Genomic DNA, 26803 nt, shown 5'->3' with positions numbered 1-26803 from the left:
CATCCATCGACGTGTAATAGCATCGAGACACGTACGTTGCGTTAAAATGCCGACGGTCGAAAAAGAAAAAAAAATATCCCGGGTTACGTCGATCGAATCGCATTTGGAATTCTTCTGTTCTCGAATTAACGTTCGATGCTCGTGCCTGCGGAATAAAACCGAGTACCCGCGTTTATATTAATCCGCGTTAATCCCCGATGAATAGCATCTAACGGCGGCGGACAGACGAAAGTGGATCTGATCGCGAACGATTGATGCCAACCCCTCTGAATCGACCGTTGAACGTAATCGTCTGAAGAACCATTCGCGTTGCCAGTTTAAAACAAAATTCATTTAAATGTAACGAGTATTTCCAGACAAGTTTTAAACGCACCAGCTAGTGCGCGATGAAAAGGCGAGTTCATTTCGCGGTAGCTGATTTCAATATTCCATCGGGAGTGCTCAGTGTTACCACCCTGTTCTTCAACTTTTCGGGAACTTCTCCACAATGCTATAGTAAACGTGATATTTCATCAAACCGGTGTAAAACCATTAAAACTTCTATGAGCCACCATTGCGTTCGTTCCTTTGAACGTTTTACCTCAACCGTTCAATTCCCGTTTCGCGTAGATATTTGTGGGGCGTGCAATTCCATGAGTCGACGATCGCTTACAACCGGTCAGTCTCAAGATGGAACACGGCAGAGGTGGTTCGTAGACGTTTGCGTCTCAGTTGAATAAAATAAATCCTCTCTCCTTTAATGCAAATCCTTATACATTTAAACCGTTCGACTGCTCGAGGGATTCGAACGGTCGAAGGAACTTGGGGGGGGGTGGAGGGTGGGGAACACGAGCATCGCCAGTGTGATAATTAATTTGCGTATGTACACGTATGTAACGGAAATTCTTAGGCTCGTTCGCAATAGTTTGCCTCCCATTGTGAACAGGAACTCAACAACCGGCGGTGTAAGCGAGGAGTGTCGCGAACAGAATTAGGACTGGCGCTTCCCGTGGCCCGTTTCCGCTCGAGGAATCGGACACCTGGTTCGGTGCGGGCGATGGTCCGCTCTTGTGCGTGTTCGCGATCACCGTTTGGCTGCGCCATTTCATCGTGTACTCCGGGGCGGTTCTCCCTAGAGCTTGCAATCTGCGAACAGGTACGACAATGATCAACTGAAATTTCTGCTCCACTCTCCAGTTTTCCAAATTTTGCTATTTGGGATTTGGACTGGAGTGGACTCTATTCTTCTTTTTTTTTATCGCTCGTCTGCGAACTACTTGTATTACTTGTTCTTTGTTATTGATCATTCACGAAGAAACGTTCGATCGCTGGATAGAACGGCAACAAACGCAATCTCCGCGCGACACATCCGGTCTCGAACGATTTCCCCATCGACGAGGGATAAATCTTTCTGGACGATCGATTTTTAAGTCGCCACCGTGTCCGTACAAAGTGGTTCACGTGCTATATAAATTACCGCAATAATTCAGAGAGGCCACGGTGTCATAATCTTTCTCCGCGGAAAGTGCCGCGGAACTGTCGTTAGTCGGCGTCGATGGACGAAAGTTTCCTTCAGCTTCCGCTGGGTTACGCGAGCGTTGAAATAACGCACGTCGCGATACGTGTCCTAACGCAACTTCGTGATACGTCCCTTGTAGCGTACATTTTTTCAATGCCTTTTTACTGCTCCCTTCTTGCTGTAATTCTGGCCTAATCAATCGAGTTGGTAAAAAAGAGAAGAATAGAGGTTGCAAGGATCATGGAGTCGCATGAGCGTTAATTGTACTTCTTCATACGACTGGTCACATCGTTCGTTCGCAATGGAACTGAAAAAAACGCACCTGACCACCACGGTGTTCGTTTTCCACGGAAGGGTGAAATTTTTGTGCGTGTCCCTCGAGCAGAATGTGTGCAACCTTGGCCCGACCGGGTCGCTGTTCTGGCTGTACTCGTGTATCGTCAGATTCCAAGCAGTGCAGGGGCCTGAAAAAGAGAAGATGAGAGGAGAATTTCGGCTGTCACGAATTTTTAGGATCGCTGGACAATCGAGAATGTCCGCGACACTCGTAATCGTATCATTCGGTCCGTAGCATTCGTGGTAGCGCTGTATTGAAAAATTAGTAAGTGTGAAATTAAAAGGTGGAGGAGGATGGAATTGCAATTAGTAAATTTGCCGGATCGTTATCGAATCTAGTCGAGAATGGACGCGCTTTCCAGGTGGCCGTGACACGAGCGAAGAGGGACACGCGTTCGTGTCCCGCGAACAACCAATTAAGGGAGGCCGTTTCACAATTAATTGCCGCGGATATAACATTTGACGCGTCGATGAAAAGGATCGGGCCGGCTATCGACGTCCCAACAATCATCGAGAAGGGCGAATAATTGGTGGCGATTCGTTCGCCAGCATACATAGCCGAAACTGTATAATTTTCACGCGTCTCTCGGCGTACTATTTTTCTTGTTTTTTTTTTTTTTTTTTTTATTGCTGTTCACGTTTCAACAATTCCTTTTTTTTCACGGCAAAATTGTTTTGTAGCCCTGTTGTAAACAAGAACGAAACGGTTTCATGGAGGCGTAAAAAAAAATTTATACACGAACATGTGCGGTGTACCTCCAGTTTTTTTTTTTTCTATTTTTCTGTATTACTTTATCCTTCTTTTTTGTTTGCGTTTCATGAATGATAAATCCATCCGCAGTGAGAAGCAGCGGTACAGATTTTTTGTTTTTGGTTGCGCGTATAAAGCTGACGATCCTCTTGATTAATTTTCATGGGACGTTTTAATATCAACAGTTTGGGAAAGTTTTAGAAGCACGAGGAGTTCGTAGCTTTACTTAAACGTCGAACTGGCACAAGTTTCGAAACTCTTTTGTTAATCTACGCAACCTTCAATCTACTGATATCAAGAAGGCACGACCAATCAACGCGTAACACGCTAATGCTGTCACTCGCAGATATAAACGCGTGGATGCACACACACACGTACACGTAACACCTTCGAAAAGGTATCGTTACTTTATTTGCCAATTCAGCCTTAATCTAGAAATATCGCTACCATCACGGTTCGACTGGCTGGCTTTCGGCCATAAAACGCGGCAAATTGCTTTCTAATCCAGCGTTTCCGGAGCTGATCGGGCCAACGAGTAAACAAGAGAACGGAGAAGGCGCTTCCAGATAGCGGCACTGTGACGTTGCTTTTCGACGAGCTAACGGATAGAACACTAAACGAATCCAATCTCCTAAAACGGAGAACCGAACTGGCTGTACCTTTAAAACGAATCGGACGGATAGTTACGTCCGCGTGTTAGGACCGATTACCACATTTTCGTTAATTATCGTTTTTATGCGGGTAGATAAGTAGAACAGTGCTGTGTATGGCCAGACACACTAAAACAAGCGGCTTATCTCGCCAGGGAAACAAGATGGGAGTCGTATGTGGTCGGACGAGTAGAACGAGAGCGCGGCTGACCAGATAGCCTTATTCAGTAGATTTACAGTAAGCGCTTGGTATTATGGCTAACTTAAATAAACTGGAACTAAACCAGGGAACGTTCCAAAGCGGTAATTAACACAGTTTTACCAAGATTTCCTTATCCTCAAATATAATCTCCCAACACTTTTGAATAGAAATTACAATTTAATTAATCGCACGCATAATTGAGATCGAGAATCACAATATCTGAACAACAAGGATAACCTGTACGAACTTGGTGCACACCACCATCGAATCGCACGTTCACACACACGAAACCAGGAACGATAGGGTTGCCATTCTCTGCAAAATTCACCGTTCACGAAACGATCGACGGGCAACGAACAGAAGAACCGTGAACGAGGGAAAGAAAATCGCGCCAGTCGGACAGAGAAGGCTCGTCGCGGAGGAATAGTCGAGTCGCGTGTGTCTCTGCGCGCGTGAAAGACGTTCCTCGAGTTGGCTCGTTGCAACAGCGTCGCCTTTTTGCCGGGTTCTCGCGTTGTTTCACGCCGTGAATGCATCGCGCGGGGGGGAAGGCGAGCCAGAAAAGACCAGGTACCTGCCGGCAGAAAAGGGAGATCGAGGGGGGGAAAAAAAGGGGAAGAAAACCGTTTCCTTTAAAGACTTGGACGAGGACTGTTCCCTCTCTGGCTGTCGTTGTCCAACAGCGTCCAATAGTCTCTTTAATCTCGAGTCCTGCCATTTATTCTCGGGCGGTCACCGTCGCTTCCACTTCCTGCTGCTACCCCGTTCGATGCTCAGCCTGACCTTCGCCAGGACCCACCCTCTACGCGCTCTTTCTGTTTATCCCGTCGCTGTGTGTCCCCCCTCGATCCCTTTCACGTCGCATGCCGGGCTCGCCGGTGCGGATCGAAATTCCGAGGGCGCAGCTAAGACTGGGATTGAACGGAATTCGGTGGCGGTCGCTGGGGGTTGGGGACAAAGCGCGGCCCTGGTAAGTGGGCGCCTTTGATTTGCCGGCGAATCCGCTGACAGCGGATTCTGGGTCTCGATGGGTGGCCGTGAAGAGAGATTGGGAAATTTGGGCAACCCCCGGGTTGGATGCGGTTTGTCGAGTTTGCTTTATGGGGTTAATTGTGATTCGGGCTGGTTACGGTTCGCAGTTGTTTGATGGGTTGCGGTGTTAACAAAAGGTGTCTGGAGGAATTGATTCTGGTCTGGTCGTGTGTCAGTAAAGTAAGGATAGTTTTTAATGACAAATAATTAACAAGATTTATTATTAGCTGAAAGTGACAAATAAAAAGGTAGAGAAGTTAGTGGATACATAAAAAGGATGTGAAACGAAATAATGATTTGTTAGTGTAATAACGGGGATGCAAGAGATGGCTTCTTACGGCTCTGGGTCGATTTCACTTCGATGGTGAGCTGTCGATCCGTCAGGGACTCCAAGATCCACGTGCACCTCTGCTGATAGTACTGATTAAGCTCTAAGCCGCTGCTGGCCAGGTCACCGCCATTGACCTCGCCTTCCGGCTTGCTCGTTGTGTGATAGCCGCAGTAAGTGTCATTGATAAACTCGTAAGCCGCACGGAAATTGAGGCCTGCCTTCGAGGACCTCGACCATTCGATGTATATGGGCGTCCAGCTGCGGATACCCACCGGCAGCCATTCCTGCGGGACGTACCATTCAATTTTATTACACGTGTGGGATGTGCTTTCAAAATTTCACTCGGCGATAAATGCAATACAAACACTGTGAATTGAATGAAACGAATGGAAATGAGTTTGCAATTGTTGCGAGTAATTTATTCTGAAAATTCATATCGACACGTAGAAGCCTCTATTTCGTATCTCCCGCGAGAAGTAAATGCAAATTCGTGTTCGTCTTTCAAAGGAACACCATCAAAGCTTCAACTCGCAAACTTTTTACTCTCAATTTTATGGCTTACTTGTTACTAGGCCATCTCGCGTGAGTTTATAAACTAATTTCCTTCACTCGTAAGAGGAGTCGTAAAAAGCGAGCCGAAACAAGACGCGGCACTGGTGGGTTGAAAAGTGCCCGGGGTAAATCGGGACGAGCCTGTTGAACATCACCGCGATTCCCTCGAACTTCGATCGCGTGGTGGCGTTTCGCGAAACCGTTCGACAGAGCGTGCCCCCCGTTCGATTCCTCGGAAAACAATTTCCACCCTTTTGTCCACGTTGCCTACTTTCCGCGCGGCACACACCACCCGTTATTTGTTTTATTCCGCGGCCAGGTAAAATCGTTCCAAGTAATTCCGCGCCGGTTGATGGAATAGGTGTTGAATAGAAACGGCAGAGAGCATTCAATGTCCCGCCAATACAATCGGCCAGCGGGCCCGTTTGTTCGTGAATGAAAGTTGAATGAAACGGTGGCAGTCGGACGTGAGCGGCAGAAATAAAACGGGGTGGCGGCCGTGGGGTGTGGAGGATGCAGAACAGAGGACCACGTCTGGGTGTTTTGCGAGTTTTTTTTTTTTTCCTAGTCAATCGATCTCAGTTAACATTTCGAGTAGCCCAAGAATCGAGTAGCGGCTCTCGAAACGAGATATTGGTCGATGGAGCTTGTGTCTTCGGGTTTACGATTATTCCTTCGATGTCCAAGGACTTTTGTACCTTAAACTATTTTTTTAACCCAGTGTACTCTTGCCTCGTTCAACAAGCTTTCGCACGCGTACTTCTCACGCTTTTTTTCGAACTTTCCAGCGGAAAATGGCAAGATAAATCAAACGCTATAAATGATACGTATATACAGCTACTGGCGGCGAAAGTTAAAGCACACAACGGCAGCAAAAAGCTACTCGATGGAAAACACGCGCCCTCCTCTGCTTGCACGAGGTGCGCGACAATTCTCACGGGTCGCAGAGGGGGACGAAGTTTCCGTCAGCTCTCGTGTTTACCTGATAATTTCCGCAGAGGCAGGTGACGATGTGACCGGTTTCAGAGACGAGCAGAAGGTGGTCCATGTTCTCCAGGGACTTGTTGCTGACGCAGTTACAGCCGCTGTCCCCGCACTTGGTTATGCAAGGGTTGTTGGGGCTCTGGTTCGAGCTGTTCTCCACCTTCGAGCATAGCAACAACAACGACCCCGTTCACGATCCGGCATTGTCCAACGAACGTGCGCGCACGAAGGAATTCCTGGAGCTTCCGATAACTCCAGGAACAGCTCTCGCGATATTCTTTACCCTCGTCCCTCTATTTTTTTTTCTTTTTTATCCCCACGAACGAATTCTTTTCTCTTTTCCCTCTCGATTCGACGAATTTCACGATGAAAGTGTACGCACGCAGGCTACGAATGGAAATCTTCGGAATTTTTTTAAAAGTAATTTAGATGCTGATTCGTATAGAGTTTCAACGTATCGCCGAGGTATTGGATGCTTTAACGAATGAATCTCTGATCAGTGAGGTTCGATACGTTCGGCTCGAACATCGATACCCAGCTTTTCATCTGCGCTCTATAGATTGCGGGTGTTAATTAAACCGTTGCATCTTTATCACTGGCATCGTGCGTGCATTATTTCTGCGGATATATTCGTAACAGAACTAAAGGAACGAAATTTAAATGAAATTTTATATTACTCTCTAATTATTATAGCTATATTTTGCTCTAAAGATATTTTGTATTTGTTGTACCTCTCTTTCCGTAAAAGAAAAATATTCGACATCGCGTAGAAGGAAACAATGTTTTTAACGGATAACAATTGTTGTTACTTAGGGGATGCAGAACTTACGCGTATGATGACAGACTGATTAACCGCTGGAATGAAGTGCTGCCTGCATTTTATAGGCCCCTCCATGGCGAATAATCGGTGAGGCTCCGGATGCACCACGAAACCCTTCACCGGTGACGTCAATCCGTAATATTCGACGTCGCACACGCTGGTCGGTTGTTGAGTGCCACCCTCGTGCTCTGAAATATCGACAAGTCGTCGTCGTCGCCAGCGAATAGTACGAATTGTCTCGTGGCTGATATTCGGGGGATTAAAAGTATTTTCGATGCGCCATGTTTAAATTCTGAGATAAATTAAATTGTAAAGTGTGTTCCGCGTCCCTCGAACGTGGCATCAAAAGATATCTGCGAAATAAGCGCACGCCTCATCGAGGTTTATTCGTTTCGAAGTCTTGTCTGACCAGTGACCCTCTCATACTACTTCGACGATGGATCTGTTACTTTGCGTTTCTTTTCCACGAAATTTTCTACTTGTTTTCTGCTCTTCAATTTATACACGCGACGCGAAGCAGCCAGAATTGAATCGACACGCGATAGTATTAAGGTAAGGCGAACTGAATCGCGTCATCAGACAGATTTCGAGCGATTTTCGTTTAATCGAAGCAGCAGGCAGTTTGTCGAGCGACGATTTCGTCATCCAACGTTGGCGAGACGCCGGCTAAATTAGCGATGCAATTTCAGCGACATGAATGATACGTCACAGGAACTCGTCACTGTGCGAAAGCTCGCCACGTGTTTGCCACGGCTAACTAAAATTCCACGCGCGATAGAAGCTTGCTAAATAAACGGGCGAGTCAATCGCAGGACCGTTCCTTGGAATTCCGTTCAACGTACTTGCAAGGGGAAGTTAATTTCTCATCCGCTGAAATAATATAAAGGAAACATATTCGCGTTTATAATATTCCACGGAATTCTTTGATTCGATTCCTCTCTAGATTTTTAACGACCCTCGAACGCAGTGAACAAGAAATACTGCATACTTACCTATACTGAAATTGCGAAACGCCGGCGCTTTTTAAATTTAATTAACGACCCTACTTTGTACTCCACGAATGATCGTTGTTCCCCTCGTTATTTAATTATTAAAATTCTGCGAGACTTCAGTTTTTAATTTAACGCACAGTGCCAGGAGTAGCTTGGCTCCGCCTGGAAGGAAACATTTCTTCCCCAGCGTTCTTTCGTGCGAGTTCTTTTTCAAGGGAGCCAGAGAACACGGTCGCGCGTATGCAAAGAAACAAGGAAACTTTCGCTGGGAGGCCACGCTCGACGCTGCGCCGCCTATTTCCGTTAACTTCCCCGCGTCTCGAATTTCTTTTCCGTCCCTCGCTGCGAAGTTGCCCTATCGCGTCCCGTATTTTTAAGGACACTCTCGTTTCGCAGCTTGTTTACGTACATGTAACGGGTGCTTAAAGCGAGCTTCTCAGGAACCGTTTCGAAGAGCTTTTCCGATCGAGGGAACAGCGAACGGTGCGACGCGATTTAAACGCGTTCGCGCTGCTTTTTAAAGGGCGCCGCGCGGCTCATTCTCATTTCGAGGAAAGCTTTTTGGGAAAAGTTTCTGCGATTCGCGCGTTTCACTTTCCGAGTGCAGCAGCAAACGTTCGCGAAACAAAACGCAGCGCCAGAAACGCGCTGCGTTCTCTTTAACGATGTGTTTCGATGTGTTTCGATGCGCGAAGAGAAACGAAATGTAGAACAGGCTACGATATTTAGAAGACAGAGTATCTCGTTTAGTTGCAAATCTTTTTTTCGAAACAAGAAACTGAACGCTTCTTTTACGAAGTTTTAATAAACATCCACGTTGCACCGTTGCACTCCACGTTCCCAATTTTTCGCCGGGAACCAGTTTCGATCGAAACAGGCTGCCTTTGTATAATTCAACGACGTATCCAGCGACACGAGACGCACGGATTTTTAATTGGCTAAATATTTCCAGGTTGCAAAGTTGCGAGTGCCGCAGAGTTTCCTCTACGATGCTTCTTCGAGCGTTGAAAAAATGGAAAGCGACGTGAAGCTGCGTAAACAACGAGTCGATAGGAATCGCCTCGTGGAAACGTGACTCGATTCCATTGTTGCGTCGAAACGTTTCGTACAATGCAAATTACTGAAATTAATTGCAACCCGTCTGGTAACTTTGTTCCTTACAAATTGTTCATAGGGTATATCTTGATTGTCGCGTTATAAAAGTTTTGCAGATTGACATTTAATGGAACCATGGAGCGTGCTGCTTTACTTGCAGTACTTTGGTTTCTGCTGAAGGAAAACACCATGTAAACGTTTATATGTTTGGGTTTCTACCTTTTATTTGTGGAAAAACCGTAGTAGAATGAAAATTTAATGGAATTTCATTTTCCAGACAAAAGCGTGCAACCACGCAATGCGAATACGTACAAGTTCAGTGGTGTATTTCTCGGTTTCCATCGTTCGAAGCATTTCCTTCTCAATTTTCCCTTAATTTATACTCAAGCAACATTTTCATCGAGTATACAACTCTGCCATTATTTCAGCGGGTTGCACCGACAAGAAAACTTTGTGATATCAATTTTATTGAGATTTAAGCACACTTTTAAGTAGTTTCACACGTTAGACACATGTATGTTATAATCTATACTATACCATTGTAAAATACAATTTAATTATGATTTATTGTATGTTTTACTAATTTTAATGAATAAATAAATTATTTAAAACAAATTCAATGTGTATTATCATCATCCCCTAAGTCAGAACTCCTAGAACGACCAATTCCAATCCTCGAGCGAGAGATATCTCGTCAAAATAGCCCTGAACCCAATTAAATTAGTTGTAAGTTTGAATTTCCGCACCTCTTCTTGGAAATGACGTCATCGAGGATTCCTGGAAATGACGTCATTTTCCGAGAAATGGCAAATAAGAATACCTCCTCGGTCATCATGTTCTCCTGATACAAAGTCCAAAAATCGGGTTCTCGAATGAAATATCTGAAAATTGGCACTTCCTGGAAAATGACGTCACTTCTCAGAAATGCCAAAATTCTCAGAATTTTCGATGACGTCATTTCCAAGAAGTGGCACTATTCGGATACCTCCTATGACGTCATGTTCTCCTGATACATTGCCGATTTTTCGACCGAAATCTTGAAAATCCGACTTTGTATCAGGAGAACATGACGTCATAGGAGGTATCCGAGGTTTGCCATTTCTTGGAAATGACGTCATCAGAAATTCCAGGAATTTCGGCGATTCTTGGAAGTGACGTCATTTTCCTAGAAGTGGCACGAATACCTCCTCACTACTTATGTTCTCCTGATACAAAGTCGGATTTTCAAGATTTTGTTCGAAAAATTGGCAATGTATCAGGAGAACATGACGTCATAGGAGGTATCCGAGTTTTGCCATTTCTTGGAAATGACGTCATCGAGAATTCCAGGAATTTCGGCGATTCTTGGAAGTGACGTCATTTTCCAGGAATCGCCAATATTCCGACTTTTTGATCGAAACCCCGATTTTCGGACTTTGTATCAGGAGAACATGACGTCATAGGAGGTATCCGAATAGTGCCACTTCTTGGAAATGACGTCATCGAGAATTCCTGGAATTCCGGCGATTCCTGGAAGTGACGTCATTTTCCAGGAATCGCCAATATTCCGACTTTTTGATCGAAACCCCGATTTTCGGACTTTGTATCAGGAGAACATGACGTCATAGGAGGTATCCGAATAGTGCCACTTCTTGGAAATGACGTCATCGAGAATTCCTGGAATTCCGGCGATTCCTGGAAGTGACGTCATTTTCCAGGAATCGCCAATATTCCGACTTTTCGATCGGAACCCCGATTTTCGGACTTTGTATCAGGAGAACATGATGACCGAGGAGGTATTCTTATTTGCCATTTCTCGGAAAATGACGTCATTTCCAGGAATTCTCGATGACGTCATAGTTTAAATTGGGTTCAGGGCTGTTTTGACGAGATTTCTCTCGCTCAAGGATTGGAATTGGTCATTCTAGGAGTTCTGACTTAGAGGATAATGACAATACTCATTGCATTCAATTTAAATAACTTATTTATTCATTAAAATTATTAAAATATACAATAAATCATAATTAAATTGTATTTTACAATGGTGGGAACGTGGTACACTTGTAATACAGTAGTTTACGCTATACAACTGAATACGTTGATGCGAATATAACATACTTAAAGCATAATACTATAGAATATAATATAAGAATGAATTCTAAACTATTGTGTAAAAAATACATAAATTAATAACGCTGAATATTGTCAATAAAATAATACATGCCAAATATTTTATAGAACACTTTAAAAGTCTACTAAGTTTCACGAAAATCGGCGAGTAATACAAAGGTACGGTTCACTGTGAGAGCTGTGTCCGCGTTTCTTTTCGTAGGCGAAAATTTCATCGGCTGCCACTTTCCGAACGTCGAACAGTTTTCCCCGCGTACGAGAGGATCGGTCTCGCTGGGTCGCATAAAATTTTACGCGGCCATGCATTGTCCGTCGATATTACACCGATCCCCAAAGCGTGGGCGTGGATGTTCCTGGCCGATCAAAATTGTACGAGGGACGTGTATCCTAAGGCGGTGTTCAAGGTCTTCTTCAAAGGAATATTCAACTAATCGAAGAGCAGAGTGTGCGCTCGTGTGTCGTACGTTGGTTTGGATGCATAAATGCATAACTGTGTTGCGGTTGGTCGACCGCAATATGACCAGCACGTCCTCTCCGTTGGAGTCACTTTTTGTCCTCGCGAAGAGCGCAGCGAACAAAGCTGCCATCAGTTTCATTTCTATTACCATTCTTTTGAATTGTTATTTAAAAAAAAAAAAAAAATGATCCATCTCCTGGATTCGTAAATGTTGGAATATCCCATTTCGTATCACGTGGCCGAGCGATAGGTAAAGAGTGGGCAACGATATCGTTCAGGAACGCGAAGTCATCGCCACGCGATGATAGCGGGCAGAAAAATCGGCGCGCGTTAAAACTGGGCGGATGACACTGGTGAAAAATCAGCCCGGCGACAAACTGGCGGCATTGATTTGACGGTGATTGACGGATGTCCCGGTCGTTCGTCAACGTTATTACGTTTACAGGCGGTGTACGCGTGTCTGAATACGCGGGGCACTGATCGATCGATAAGTCCTACTCCACGGGTCCAATTGGAGAACGGCAATCAACCATTGAAAAGTGTGGCGCAAATGTTTTTGATGCACTTCGTATCGCGACACATCGATCTTACCGGTCTCCTCGAGAACGGTTCGATGGAATCGTTACTGGCCGAGACAAAGTCGTAAACAGAGAACGCAATCCTCCTATTTCTTTCGATTCGTCGTATAAAAAAATATACCGTGGATAAAATCTAAACGTTCCTGATTCAACGGGGCCGTAGTAAAAACGGTAAAAACCGAACACGAGAGCTCCAACCGAAACAAATTGAAGGTAACTACATTATTAATTTCATAACCACAATCGAAACGCGTGATAACATTAAAACCACTCTCTCATCTCCATAAATTTGCACAATGAATTATAAAACCATTCTCAAATTATGCACGACGAACTCATACGATCCAGATTGTATTTCAATTATTTCTAGGAATGCATTAACGCCTCAGGAGCAACCGGATTTGCATCCGCGGTTCAACAACGCCGGAGAGAAACTGGCGGAAGGGGTGGTTCAAGCTGGATTATAATTTCATTTCTCCAGACTATTTTGCAATTTTACCATCTGCTTTATTTACGTTCCGTCGTTACCAGCTCCTATAAATCCTACGTTCCCTCATCCCCTGTTTTGGGTCGTCGTGGTCCTCGACCATCGACTAACCCTGTCCTGCGGCGCGGACGCGAATGGGGGATTTTATTAAATACCCATCGATAAGGTGCGACGCGGGGTTTTCGTCGTTTATCATTACGCCGTGCCGATGTGAGAGTGATTTTTCGGCTGGTTGCGTTTTTCCGTGCGCGACACGCGATAAATCCAGTACGCGTTATCGATTCCCGTTTGACAGACAGCTCATAAAGGCAACTAAAATAGGCGCCGCTCCCGTGTAATGAACGCGCGTCCACCTTTCCCCGCCCGTTTTTTCGCTTAATTTCATTCGAAAATTCGATTCGAACGCACGGACACGTTCACCTCGTGTATTATATAATCCCTTTACTTTATTTAACGCGACAGCCGCCCCTCAGTCCGCCGCTTTCCTCTTTTCTTACCCCCCTTCTTTTTCTTTTTAATTTAGCAGGCGAATTTTTTAATGAAATTAAGCGAGACTTTTTTTTTGCCCGCGAGGAGAGACGATATTTTAGAGGAACAGGAGAAAATCTCCGTGTTCGGTGTCTTTGTCCCCAGGTTTTGCTAGTAAGATAGAGGCGCATAACAAAAGACGGAGTAGCATTACATCAAAGACTCCTATGTAAAGGATCACGACAAAGACCGTGGTACAATGTTGAAGGCTTTTCACTATTTTTCGAGCGAAAGTCTCTAAGCTCCGTTATCAGTTACCAAAGCTCTGACTGGCTTTCTAGTAGCTCAACAAATTAATTAATTAAGCTGTCCAACAGTAGACGGTAGAACGAACGGAGAAATGCAAAATTTATTATATTCCCGCGTACAGTTCCCTTTCACATTTGCAGCTGTCCCGACAGTTTAACAACTTCCACTTCGAGGCAATTATCTTCCGTTTTGAAACGAACGATCCTCAAGTTAATTTCACGTCGCGTAACAGTCTTGGGATAGAAAAAATATAGTTTTGAGCAACGTCCAAGTAATTTCTCGATTCCTCCCCGTCCCGTGTCCCAATGAATCATCGAATCATAAAAGGAAACGGCCGTAAACTTTTTAACACCACTTTCGAGCCCTTCTACGCGACTGCTCCATCGTCGTATCCGCGGAGGGATGAAATTTTCGAGGGAATCGGGAAGAGAGAGCCCCCGTTCGAACTGGCGTAGCGGCGACAATCGGACCAATAAAAGATTCATGGCCGTTCGATCGTCCCACCCTATCCGTCTCTTTTTGCCCCCAGCCCAGTAACATACTGTAAATGCACCTTATAGGATAGTTCCGCGTTCCTGGCCGCGTGCCAACCGTGAGCTTCCGGATTAGCGAGCGCGCGAACGCATCTATATTCATCCGATTAAGGGCCAGAGCGTCCGATACGTCCGCTCTCGACTGCGATAATTAGTCGCTGGTAATTAGCAGCTGGGGCGAGGGCACTCGGTTGTGGAAAAGCACCGGCGAAGAATCGGGGCCGAAATAATTGGCGATCGCTCGATCCCGTCCGCCGGTTAATTCTCGATACATCGAATTCCCGGCTGGTTTTAATTAAAAAATTTCTCCTCAAATTTTCTTTCAATTAACCAGTCGCTGATTCTTTCCTCCATTTTTTTCCTTTTTCTGTTTTTTGTTGATAACAGCGAATTAATGGGGAACGTTCCGACGAGAATTCGCAGCCATTGTCTCGCTACGATCGAGAGTGATCGTGTTCGAGGTTGGTCTGGCGGGAGGGTGGAAGAAGTTTAATTCCATCGGGTGTAAATAGTCGTTCGTTGGTGCATGGTTTGCATTAACGTATGAATCGTGGCGTAATCAGATACGGTTAGGGGTTGTTACTGGCTTTGTAGGATAATTAGTGCTGATTGAAAATGGTTCGTTTTATATTTCTATTGTGTAGCTTTAACGGAATTATTAGTACGATTCTGTTCAGTTTCTATTAAGGACGACGAAAGAGAGGAATAATATTCCATGCTATCCTCGTACTCGTTTCCAACGCTACACGAACCTCTTACTTCTATTAACGGCGGAATATTTTCCAAGATCCCATTGAAAATAGCAATGCGGCAAGATAAGAATCCTCGATTACTTTCGTACGTCACGCTCGTGTCGCTGAAAAGATATCAAAGATAGTCGGCTTACCATCGTGGAAGTAATAAGAGACGTCCATGTATTCCTCGTCGGTGGGGCTGTTCGAGGCTCGCCGCAGGACGACCATCATATCTCTGCCATTAGACGAGTATCTCTTCGGCTCCGCGTATCTGGAGAAAGAAAAAATGACCACGTAAAAAAAAGGGGTGGTCGAAAAAAAAAAAAAAAAATGGAAATCGTTTTTCGTGCACCAGACCAGTCCAATCGAGGGTGGCTGTAATTCGCAATCCGTGGCGCGCGGTACCAGCGTCATCCGCGCGCTGGGAACGCCTCGTTCCGTCGAGACCGGCTGTAAATCACGCGGCTGCTATCAGAGACGTCGTAAAGCTCGCGGCTCTATCTACCATCGGATACTTTCGAACGGATGTTCCCCGCGGCTGCGACCCAGTCGAACACACGCCTCGCGTAATTCCGTGGCAAACATATTACGCTTTCCCCGCGATCGTTTCCTCGCGCTCAGTCTGATGAAGGATCCCAGCTACTTCCTTTTATCGTGCCGCGCGGTGAGCTCTCGCAGCGAAACTTTCGATAGAATTTGGAATTTTTCGCCTAACGAAACGCTCGATCGGAGACTCGAGGTTTTCGCGGCTGACACTGTTCCCTCTTCGCGATCTAGCAAGGGCAGTCCCTAAAGGACGAGGTTACCAGGTCGTTTCAGCGGAGAAACTATTGAAATTTCGAAGCCCACTGAAAGATAGCAATCTTATATCGAATGTCGCGAAATATTCAACCATGGCGTCGCTCAGAGGTGAAAGACGGCAAAGGACCATCGAACGTGTCCCACTTGCAGTTTCGAGTCGCGTCTCGAGCTCGTATACAATGAACGCAACGTTTGGCACGTTTGCTCAGCCAGCGATTATGAATAATGTCCGCCTCGATTTGTTCCTCGCGGACATCGAACGGAATCCAGAAGGATTCTCGCTCGCGGATACACAGCGGAGGGATCCAGGGTCCTTCCGTTTCCTTTTCTCCTCACCCTCGATTCCCATTCTCGTTTCTTTTCGCTTTATCGCTAAGTCGAAGCGCCTTGGAAGGAGGTAGCCCGTGAATTATGAAACCAGCGCCTTTATGTCAAAGAGGTACGCGTCTCACAGTGCTTGACAAGCTTACGAAGAGCTGCGCGAAAGTTAGGGGGGTGGCGCACGGGGTTACAAAGCGGCATGTAAATTTTCCACGTCGTTCACCTCCATTTTGCCGGCTGTCGAAGTTGTAAATGGACGCCCTGGGAACTTGCGAGCCGCGATAACCCGCCCGTTGAATCATCCACGAGACACCGTATAGCGATAAGTCAATGTTTGCAGCCTGGTTTTGTCTCGTGACAATGTCTTGCGCGTGGCATCGGACGGTTATTAATAGATGGAATAAATTAACGAGGTTTTTGCAGAGCCTGCGACGCCGCGGTGGTACCCAGCAGCCACTTTCGACTGCGAAGGAGAAACAACGCTGGCGGTGGTCCACGATTTGTTCTATTTGGGAACTCGAGTGACGTCGAGGAGCGCTTATTTTGGGATCGCCGCTATTCGCGGTGTTTGGGATAATAATAAAAGTGATTCTGCTCGGAAGGAAGTTTAATGTGGCTGTAGAAGGCACGTGTATTCGCACATTCGTGCAGAGAGAATCGGGTCCGGCAATAAGTTGGTATTAAATTTCGTGTCATTTAGTGGTATTTTTATGCGCCATAAAAATTGATCGCGGAGGATAAAACGTGGAACGACACGCGGAATAAAATGTAGAACGTAGAATTCAAGATACGTATTCCTTCTGCGTATGGATATGTACGTACGAATACTATTTGTATCCGCCGTAAGTTGCTTCGGGTACGTAGAAGGCGATGTAAATTTCCTGGTTGCACAAAACACGGTACACGCGACTTCCTCCCGACTTCTGAGCCGCGTCGCGCTACGGATTTTATGTATTCCGGAATTGATTCAACCTTCCTCGAGACCCTTCGAACTTCTGATTTTTAATATTTTTCCATCCCACGCGAAAGTCCTCGAATTCTCCGCGAGATATCTCACCATTAATTCTTAAAAACCGTTGTCTTCCCGTGGCCCTTCCAAACTTTCGAAATCCTCGAAAGCGCAAAGACATCTGAAAGTTCCAACCCTACGAGCTCCTGAACTCGTTGAATTCATAACATCTCATAGATCCAAGAGTTAGTTAACGAGTTCCACGGGTGCAAAAGTGGTGTCGTAAAAACTGTTAGCGTTCCATTATACGTCGTGGAAAGTTAGCAGATTAATTAAAAAAAAAAGGAGGAGAAGTAGAAGGGGAAAGAATTTCAGCTGGTAGCCCCGTAACATAATTCCGCAATCATAATACATTGTTTTAATTAACGAAGGAACGGGGCCATCGATAATTGCGCTACTGGGAAACGTCGAGCATATAGGAAAGCGGAAGATTAATTGCGTTATCGACACGGAGCATGGTCTTGTTGCTTAGGAATTTGTGAAATTGGCGAAGTTATAATTTTACAAGCCACCCCGTACGGGATACGTGACCCTCGCACGCGCGTAGACGCAGCGAGCCGCCTCGCAACGCGGCCTCGGGTTTCTTTGATTAAGAACTCGGTGAAAAGTGTATAATTGCGCGGGGCGGAGCGCTCGTTAAAAAACCAGCGATCGCGCGTAAATAACGAAGGCAACTTTAAATACAATTTCGCGCGGCGAAATTGTCCGCCTCGTGCTTCGAACGAGCCGGGAGCCAAGCGCGGACATTATTTACGGCGTCGAGTTGATGTACGTACGAAAGTAATCGCGACGAAAAAGAAGAAGAAAAAAAAAAAAAGAAAAGCGGAATGGAGGGAAAAAATGACGCGCAAAAAGGTGGAAAAGACGTGGTCGAGCTGCGCGAATTGCGTTCGAAGAGGAACGCCGGAACGACGAAACGAACGTGCGAGGAGGGAACAACAAAAACTAGTTAAAATTTCGCTGACAACTTGTACGTTTTGACGTTCCGTTGCGCAACGGTCGAACTTTGATTTTGCCGCTGAAAATTCGTTAACAATCGTCGAGAATTCCAGGCGCATTGTTAAATATCACGTCCGTCCCGTCTGTAATCGCAGAATTTTCGAATACGAATTTTAACCTCGACGAATTTTTGTATTTCCCGATACCACCGCATCGAGCATTCTGTTTGTGCCTCTCGTCTCGTGCTCGAAGTGAAATTCTTCCAGCGAATCGAGCCACGTGATTAGAGGGGCAGAAGAGATCGCGAGGATGTTTTGGTAGAACGATTTTTAAAGCGGGAGATCAAGCGACCCAGTTGGCTCGTCTTCAACTTTCATTCGCGGATTTCGAATATGCGAACGTCGCACGGGAGCGCCGGGGCTTCGTGTGTACTTTTCCTGTGCAAACCAGGTCGGACGGGGTGAACATAGCGAGCCAGACTTTCCGAATGCCTTACTCAGGAAGATTGTCAGACACCGATCGCGGCTCGTACGTCACTCCAACGAGATTTTAACGCCTTTTGCATACGGGCCAGCCATTTCCACGCGTCACAATCGCATACATCTCTCGAAACTTCTCCCCACTGATACGCGCAGAAAACTTTCATTCGATTCGCACGAAACGTTACAACGTTGCGCTCTTCTCGTACCAGTAACTACTTTAAAACTTCTCTGACACCCTGTGTATACCTTAACACAGTTCACTTTCGTTTATAATTGTCCCTAGTACGAAGCTAAGTAGACAGAGCGAGCAAATAAAGCAATTTATCTTAGCCTATAACGATCGTCCGACTATTTTCTCAGCGCTCCACTTACGCAAGTAGTACGACCATATGAAACTCGCGTCGCGCCGTATTTCAATACATCGAGCCACGCAACTAATTACCAATCTAATAGACTAGCAATAGAACAGCATCTTTTAAAACCAATCCAAACGTTAATCCAACAAACATTCCAACAAGACATCCTAATTCCTACATCCTGTGTCCTTAAAGGATCAACGCATATGCCACACAAGCAGTGTCGTCGTGCATTTCATCAGCTCAATGGTAGGCCTGCTTTCATCCAGGACGGCGCTAACGAGCCCCAAATCCAGTGACCAAAGTAAATGCTTCTAATTCGAGGCGGGACAATGTCAGCCGCGTAACCCGGCAGGGCCTGCGGTGATCGGTGATCAATTATTATTGACTCAGCGAGGCCGGAAACCGTGCGCGGAGCTCGCGCAGGCTGCTCGCCGCGAGCCCAGGCACCGGTCATATCCGCGCGATTGAAAACGGTGGGACCGCGAGCCGGAGGCGGGCTGATTTTGCGATCGTCGACGCGGCTTCATTAGCCGTCCTCCTAACGGACAGAGCGGTGGCTTTCAGTCGGCCACCGGTTGCCGCGGGGATTAAATTACGCGACGGCACCGGGGCCGTCGATTGATCCTCGACGCAGCCTCTCGTCCACGCGTGGACGCGGATTAAACGACGCGCGTCCTGTACTCGCCGTGGCCGGATAATCGCGCGCGTCCCACGGTCTTTTTATACCATCGCCTGTCACCAGCGCAGGACCAAATGAACGATGAACGAGCCGCGGCTGCTTTGAGAGAGGAGCGAGCCTGGTTCGAGGGGATTTCGACGTTGATCAACGCTAATGCGGACTTTCTCGATTCGTGGTGAGCAAGTCTGATTGGTGGGTTCGTCGCGATGACTGAACATTTTTAATAATCTTCAGTGATCGACTAACACTGCTTGGGACGACGATTGGACGATGGGACTGCGAGGAGGATAAATCTGAAGCGAACTGCTGCGGTTTGCGAAAAGTGGGGGGAAGAACGTTTCGTCCTGGGCCTGCTAGTGGACTCGTCAGTGAGGATACCTAGCAGGCCCTGGCTTAGACTGGGATATTAGGGACAGGTTAGAAGTTATATATATATCGTAACGGATAGGTATTTGTGTAGTTTTGGGAAACTATAAGTGGTGCAGTCCCTCTAGTGGCGAGTGTCGGAAGGTCGCCATAAATCCATGCGCCATCTTCAAGTGACCCAATAAGCTGGTCTCGTTTAACTTCATTCCAAGTCACTTTCATTCTCTCTTATTCTCTTACGATAATTCTAGATTTTTTCGCTACTTTACCAGGTTAAGCAGGTTGACCCTGCGTTCAAGTGATAAGACCAGGTCTGCGGTTGATCGTATTATTACTGGGACGCAAAGTATTCCAGTCAGTTCTTGCGTCCAGCCGTAAAGTCGCTTTAAATGCATCGTGAAGGTGGTCGGACCGTGGGACCCGGGTGAACAATGGAAAACGTGCCTCCGGTTACCATGTGGGACGGGTCACGGATGAAACACGAGCGTTATTTTACATACATTTTTACGAGATTAGCCGGCGCAAAACATAGCACAGTCCCATAGGCACGCGCGTTCGTCGCGTGCCTGTAGTTAAAGCATAAATCCTGTCTGGCCGGGCGGTCACGTTAGAAATTAAGCTGGATTAAAAACCGTACGCGACATCCTCGAGCTAAGGTGGACAGTTTTTGCGCGAAGACACCGAGGAAGCTGGTTAGGGAATATGTGCTCGTCGGTTCGGATGAAATTGTTCGCGTTCACTTCGTTTTTGTTCAATTCAAGCGGAATGATCGTGGAATTTATGGTAGCGCGAGGGAATTGGAGTAATATCGCGAGGGAATTCGTAGAATTGTTTTCGCGTTAAGTAGTCGCGATCAATCGAAAAGTGGGCAGAAAAACAGCCGCGCAGCGCGATACGGTCTCTGAATCGGAAAAATGTAAACTCCATTTGCCCATACCGTTGCTCTCTGACACGAGACACCGTCTATCCAAGTGCGGATGCGAGGAGAACTCGACCGTCGAATTTATTTATCAAAAACGAGAGAGCGATGTACCGCTTTCACGAGTCGTGTTGCACGCGCAATCACTATTACACGGGGGTAAACGGTGTTCCTCAGTGCGGCACGCCATCGGGTCGAATAGTTCGAGGGCTTGAAAAATTCACGGGAGATCGCAATCCACTTTATTCTTCTGAAATAATAAGCGCACCCCTCTGAAGACGCTTCGGGGAAACGTTCCGCGAATCGTTCCCAGAAACGCGCGTAAATTTTCAATTTACCTATCCATTCGCGGGAAAGCAAGGGAGGTAAATCGAACTACTTACTAAACGAGTGGCCCTTTAAAGCCAAGTAAATAGAAACTCGCTTCTATTTCGAACGTACCTCGCGATCTTTCATTTCCAGGCACTCGTAGAGTTCACCGGAAAAGGAAACCAGCCCCAAAGTATAGCGTACAAAAAAAGAAAACATTCGCATCGTCGATACGAAAAGTGTCAGGAAGCAAAAACCGTGGAGTGCGAGGCACGAGAATTCGATCTATCTGGAAATCACTTCAGGGAAATGATCGGCCGCCCTCGAGCAGGGTCAGCCGGGTTTTTGTCCGAGCGCATCGGCGCACGGGAGCACGCAGACGTCTCGCTTCCGTCTGTTTCCAGCCGCTTGCATAATGCATAGGCACGCCGTGCACTCCGCTCCACTCTCTTTTGCACTTATTTCACAGCCCCCAGCGCCTTTCCCACGAGAGAGCTTGCGATACTTTGCTTGTCACGTCGTCCGTCCCGCGTCTCGTGCTCCTTCCACGACTGGCTGACCAGGGGTGACGGTCCCGAGGGATCTGGCCCGTTGCGTGCACCCGTGAATCGTCCTCGAGATATCGAGACCTCACCTTCGTTCATCTTTCTGGCTTAATTACGACTGTTCCAGCGAGAATTTCTGGTGAACTTCGACCCTGGAAGCTGTTGCGCGGGGGTGCGAGCGGCTGGTTCCACGATCTTTTGGGACCACGGTCGGATCTTTATGTGGCGAGTCGGTTCGTTTTAGTTTCGAAAGTAATTCGGTGATTAGGGCGAGGTAGCTGATATAGGAGAGAACATGGTCTCTTAACCAGGGGAACTGACGGAGATATAGACGAGTGTTGGACTGTCTGCTGGGAAAAAATGAATTAGTAAATTAGCGAGTCGAAGCGAGGAACGTTTCGTGGTATTGGATCTCGTTAGACAACGAGGGAAAATGAGAAACTTCAAATTGGTACGATCGAATTTTGTACGCTGCGATAGATTGTATGGCAGGAAATTAGCCGATCCATTTGTGATAATTGTTCCATTCTATTATTAAAAATGAAGCGCAGCAATTTAATAACGAGAAGTGGACTTCCAAGCGGCGCGAGATGAAAATGACGTTACTTCTTGTTCTTGAAAATAAAACTTTTTCCTTGCTCCCTTACACGGTGCACATCTAGGTTAAGTTTACGTTCGTTACTTTCTCATTACAATTAGGAGACACCGTGGAACGTTTTCGCGTTCGTAACCGGTTCAGAATTAATTAGAATCGTACAAATTTAAAGTTGATCTTCCCAGTTTTCTTCCCGACAGTAAACGCGTCCGCTCCTCTGGCTGCGAAAAAAAAAACGCGGACGAGTTTAAATGTAAATTTACATTTAATCCCGCGAATAGAGAATTAAAGATTCAACGCGGAAAAAGGGCGCGGAGCGGGAAGAACGCGCTCGCGTTTCATCCCCTATTCTTAAGTATCAGGAATTCTAATAGTGCATTACGGTTTAACTCCACAGACACACCATTAACCGCGTTGTTTACGTTCGCGTTGGAATTCTGGCTGTTTCGTATCTCACAATTAGATCCTTCCAGGCCAGCATCTGGACCGATGGCCCAGCCCCTCCTGGACGAACGATTCTCCGGATAGCGAGGGAGAACATCGATCGTGGTTGAAAGGATTTGGAATGTAACCCATTCAGATCGTACCCTTCCACCACCCTCGTCACCCTCCATCTCCTCCTCCGCCTCGTTCACCCTCTTCCAACGCTGATCAATATGTGCGGGGGAAAGTCTTTTTCGTGCTGGGTTTTCCCATCACGTTTTTCAGCCGAAGATACCTCCATTCTGGGCCCCGTGATTCTTCGTCGAGCCACTTTGACGTCTATCTGATTAAAATCGAGCGGTCCGCCCGCTTCGAGGACGCCTGCCTCTTCGAACGTCACGTTCTAATACATCGAATACTAATTTCATCTCGATACCCCATCTCGAGGCTTCCTCGACGTCTTCGCGGATAAACGGAGCGAATACTCCAAGTATCGTGATCGGTGGAAATTTAAACGCGCGACAATTGCGGAATAATTAAATGGCACGCAAATGCATCCGAACCGCACGGTACGTACTCTAATATTTAGAGGGTGAAACAACCCCTCGTTTGGGTTCCAACATTTTTATTTGTATTTACAAAAATATGAATTTGCATAAACATTCACAGTTTATTCATATTTTAGGGGCACGCTTTGCTTTTTAAATATCATAACGCGTACTGCATTTTAATTACTTTTTGCACACTTTTGCATATTTAAATTTGTCACGAACGCGTACATATTTGCAGTTCTCGTGTTATTACACGCGTCGTTGGCCACCGCGTTTCAACAGTGCGATCGTACCAGTTACTTATCTGCTGTGACTCCTTCTAATTTCGCTGCCAGAGAACCCACCCTTATAAATTCGACCGATATTACGAATATCTCCGGCTTACTCGCACGCCTATCAGTCTACGTCCTATTCTACCTCGTTCGATCGCGCACGGTCTCACTCTGCTAAGCGTGCCCGGTAAATACCCGACCCTGACAAGGGCACGAGTTACGCGCGCGCGTTACACGACAGTTAAAGGCATTCTACGGGGTAGAATTTCGCCGATCCTGCGATGTCGCCGTCGCTCACCCTCGTCTGATATCTCCGACGTCACACGCGTCCAGCAATAACTCTCCAAAATTCCGTATCCCTGAAACAACCCCTCCTCGAACCAAATTTACTATCACGGTTATCGCTCTCCATTCGAGGTAAAGGGGGCAGGAAAAAAAAAAGAGAAAGAAGAGAAAAGAGGCATCGCGAAGAAATGTCCGCAATAAAGCACGACGCGTCGTATAAATCGCGATCAGGGGCCGATATTCAAATTCCAGAGGGTGCACAAAGGCAGAAAGGAATCCGTCCATCGCGATGCGCCCTCCCTTCCTCCTCTTCGAACCGCGTCTCGTAATAACGCGCACGAACAGATCGATAGGCATTAAATGTTTTTACGACGTCTCGTCGAAAGGACAGCGTTCCATAAAGCCCGCCTTTCAACGCGATGGAGCCGTCGAGATGCCTGGAACGTACGCGTGCTACACGCGTCCTGTCCGCCTCCGCGTTTCCCACCCCCGTCGACGTCGTCTCCCTCCGCACCCTATCCCCGCGATGTCTTCCTACCCATTACGACGCGTGTACTCCCGGCGTAAATGCAAACGCGCACGTATCGCGGCACTGCCGCAGTCATCTTTCATGCTCGACTTCCGACGAGATGAACGGCATCACCGTGTCTCTCGTTCCCTCGACCGGATGCGGCAATGACGAATAGGTCGCTGGCTGTTTCCTGATTACGCGCGCCCAACCCCATCGACTACGCCTCGTCCCATCCCTGCCTCGTTCGTTCCTCCCCGTCTGTGCAGAGCAGCGGAGACCACACGGCGGCGATCAACTCGCGCTCGTTCTCGCATCGAAAAACGACCCCTACGCACACCCCCGTTATCGTAGCTTGGCTCGTAGCTTGGCTCGCTTCTATTAGATCGGACCAAGGCAAAGAAAGCGTAGACCCTGCCGCTCGCCATTCACAGGTACCTGCTTCCCATTACGTTCGATCGCGATCAACCAGGGGTATTAAAAAGGGGCGAAGAGATGAATGCTGGGTTTTGATGTTGGGTGCTCAGAATTGGGTGCGTCGAAGTAGGTTATACTCAGTAATGGTTCGTGGTCTAGAGAAAGGTCTCTCGTGCGCGAACATTTCGACTGTTTTCTATTTTGATGCGCAGTAAAATCGATGATCGGTGTCGTTAGCGATCAAATGGTGTGGATGAATTATTATCCGCGCCAGTGAAATGGAACTTATCGAATCTCGTCGAGTTTGCGGCTGGCGGTACGTTTCGCGAAGAGGAATGTCGAGCTGCATCGAAATTGGTCGTTGCACGGCCGATGGGGATCGCGCGTTAATTCGAGAAGTTGTTTTGGGGCGCGGTGTGTCAGCTCGCGGGGTGAATAACACGGACGGTTCGCATTTCGCGTGACGAATCGAGTGGAATCCGGAGGACTTCTTAGTACGATATCCGAGTAATAAGCCGCGCACCGTAGACAACGTCGGCATTTCTCGTCTAATAACTGGAGAATCCACTTACGTATCTTGTTGCACGGACTCCCGTGGAAGCCTCTGCGCGGGGCTGCAGATTCTCTCGAGAGATCTCGTGGCGCCAAGCACCCCAGCTTCGGGAAGCCCGTCGAATATCTCGATCGACGATTGGCAGGCCTGGGCGCTGGAACGTTTACAGAGAGCCGTATTATCTTGGTCCCAGGATAGCTGAATATTATATTTGAACGGCTGTCGATGAGCGGGGGACATTTTTTTGTGTACCGTGCGTGTTGGGAAAATAATGTGGGCGACGTTTGCTGAGCAAACCGTTGGCTCGCAGTGAAAATATTATCATCGATCCAAGTATTGTAGACATTTAATAGCGAGTAACTACGTAAATAGCAAAGTAATGATATAGTTTTGCTAATTAGACATTAATGATTGATCCACGGTGTATCTGTTGTATTATTGAAATTTTTACACATTGTCGAGGATTCTTTTTTTCTTTGGTAATTTCGAGCATTATCAAAGTATAATTTTGTGTACGCTTAATCGTAGCTTTTTGTTTGGTCGACAGAAATGGATATGATGTTTGCTGTATATCGCGAATGTACAGCACAGGTAAAACCGAACGGTGTACAAAAAGGTGGATTTTATGAAATATCGACACGTGAGTATGAAACTTCGAAATTAAACCGTTGTAGAGGGCTGGAAATAATAAGCAAAAATTTTTAATTAAAATCGCCGTGGACGTATTTGGCCGTTAATTGGCTCTTTAGAATGCTTTTAAATAAAAATTTATTTTCCACGGATGTCTGCGTGTAATTACTCCGTCCATTCAGTTAAAAGTTTTTAACAACTTAATTACGTGTTTGAGTTCATTCTTCCATTTGTTCTACACAGTAAATATCGTTCGAATTGAGAGAATTCCAACTAAATGTTGCGAATGTGAATTGCTTTTCTTAGTTGGAACGTTCTGTTGAAAACGTTTGAATTAAAAAGTGAAAAGTTTCGAACATAACTCGATAATGGATAAATTTCTGAGAAGAAAACAGGACTACAACGGGAGAAAGGGATAAATATGGTACCTTGTTTTCCTCGATTAATAAATCGATTGATGAAAATTCGAGGTGCCAATAATTTTCGCATAGTTTATCACAAAAGCGTAAATGCATCTATATTTGATGGACGACCGTCAATGGATAAAAGCTCGAGCAATAAAAATCGAGCGGGAATATGGACCGGCGGATTTATTAATCAGAGATACATATTACAGGAATCGGGAAGCGTCGAAATTAATCCAACGTGTACTCGAAATTTTAATTGAAACGTCGGGACTTTAATTCCGCCGGTCGTTTTATCAATCCGGCAACTTTTCGAAACGAATCGCCGCTCAGTCAGAAATGGTTTGTTAAAGAAACAATCATTCAGAGTCCGCGCCCCGCCCCTGCCGATAGATTTATAGATTTACCCGTCGCTGCGGAAACGTTTCAGCGGAATTTGTCAATCAAAACTTCGAGCGGACTTCCGTGACACTTTCGAATAAATTTCCCGTTCCCATTTCAAGTTCGCCTGTTGTCTT

General features: G+C 46.4%; 1 protein-coding gene across 1 annotated transcript in view; it reads right to left on the bottom strand.

Annotated features, from left to right (window-relative positions):
- Window positions 1-716: 716 nt before the first annotated feature.
- LOC143428794 (uncharacterized) overlaps window positions 717-26803 on the bottom strand; it is a 174718-nt gene continuing 148631 nt past the window's right edge. Inside the window, exons 10-16 of the mRNA XM_076903927.1 lie at window positions 25271-25405; window positions 15071-15189; window positions 7166-7344; window positions 6335-6496; window positions 4808-5084; window positions 1821-1962; window positions 717-1125 (exon numbers count right to left, since the gene is read on the bottom strand). Coding sequence (XP_076760042.1) covers window positions 930-1125; window positions 1821-1962; window positions 4808-5084; window positions 6335-6496; window positions 7166-7344; window positions 15071-15189; window positions 25271-25405 — 1210 coding nt within the window. The 3' untranslated portion in view covers window positions 717-929. The remainder of the gene's footprint in view (window positions 1126-1820; window positions 1963-4807; window positions 5085-6334; window positions 6497-7165; window positions 7345-15070; window positions 15190-25270; window positions 25406-26803) is intronic.

The sequence above is a fragment of the Xylocopa sonorina genome, chromosome 11 (assembly GCF_050948175.1).
Source record: "Xylocopa sonorina isolate GNS202 chromosome 11, iyXylSono1_principal, whole genome shotgun sequence".
NCBI lineage: Eukaryota > Metazoa > Arthropoda > Insecta > Hymenoptera > Apidae > Xylocopa > Xylocopa sonorina.
Note: the sequence above shows the minus strand (reverse complement) of the source record. Positions and strands in the feature narration are given on the sequence as shown.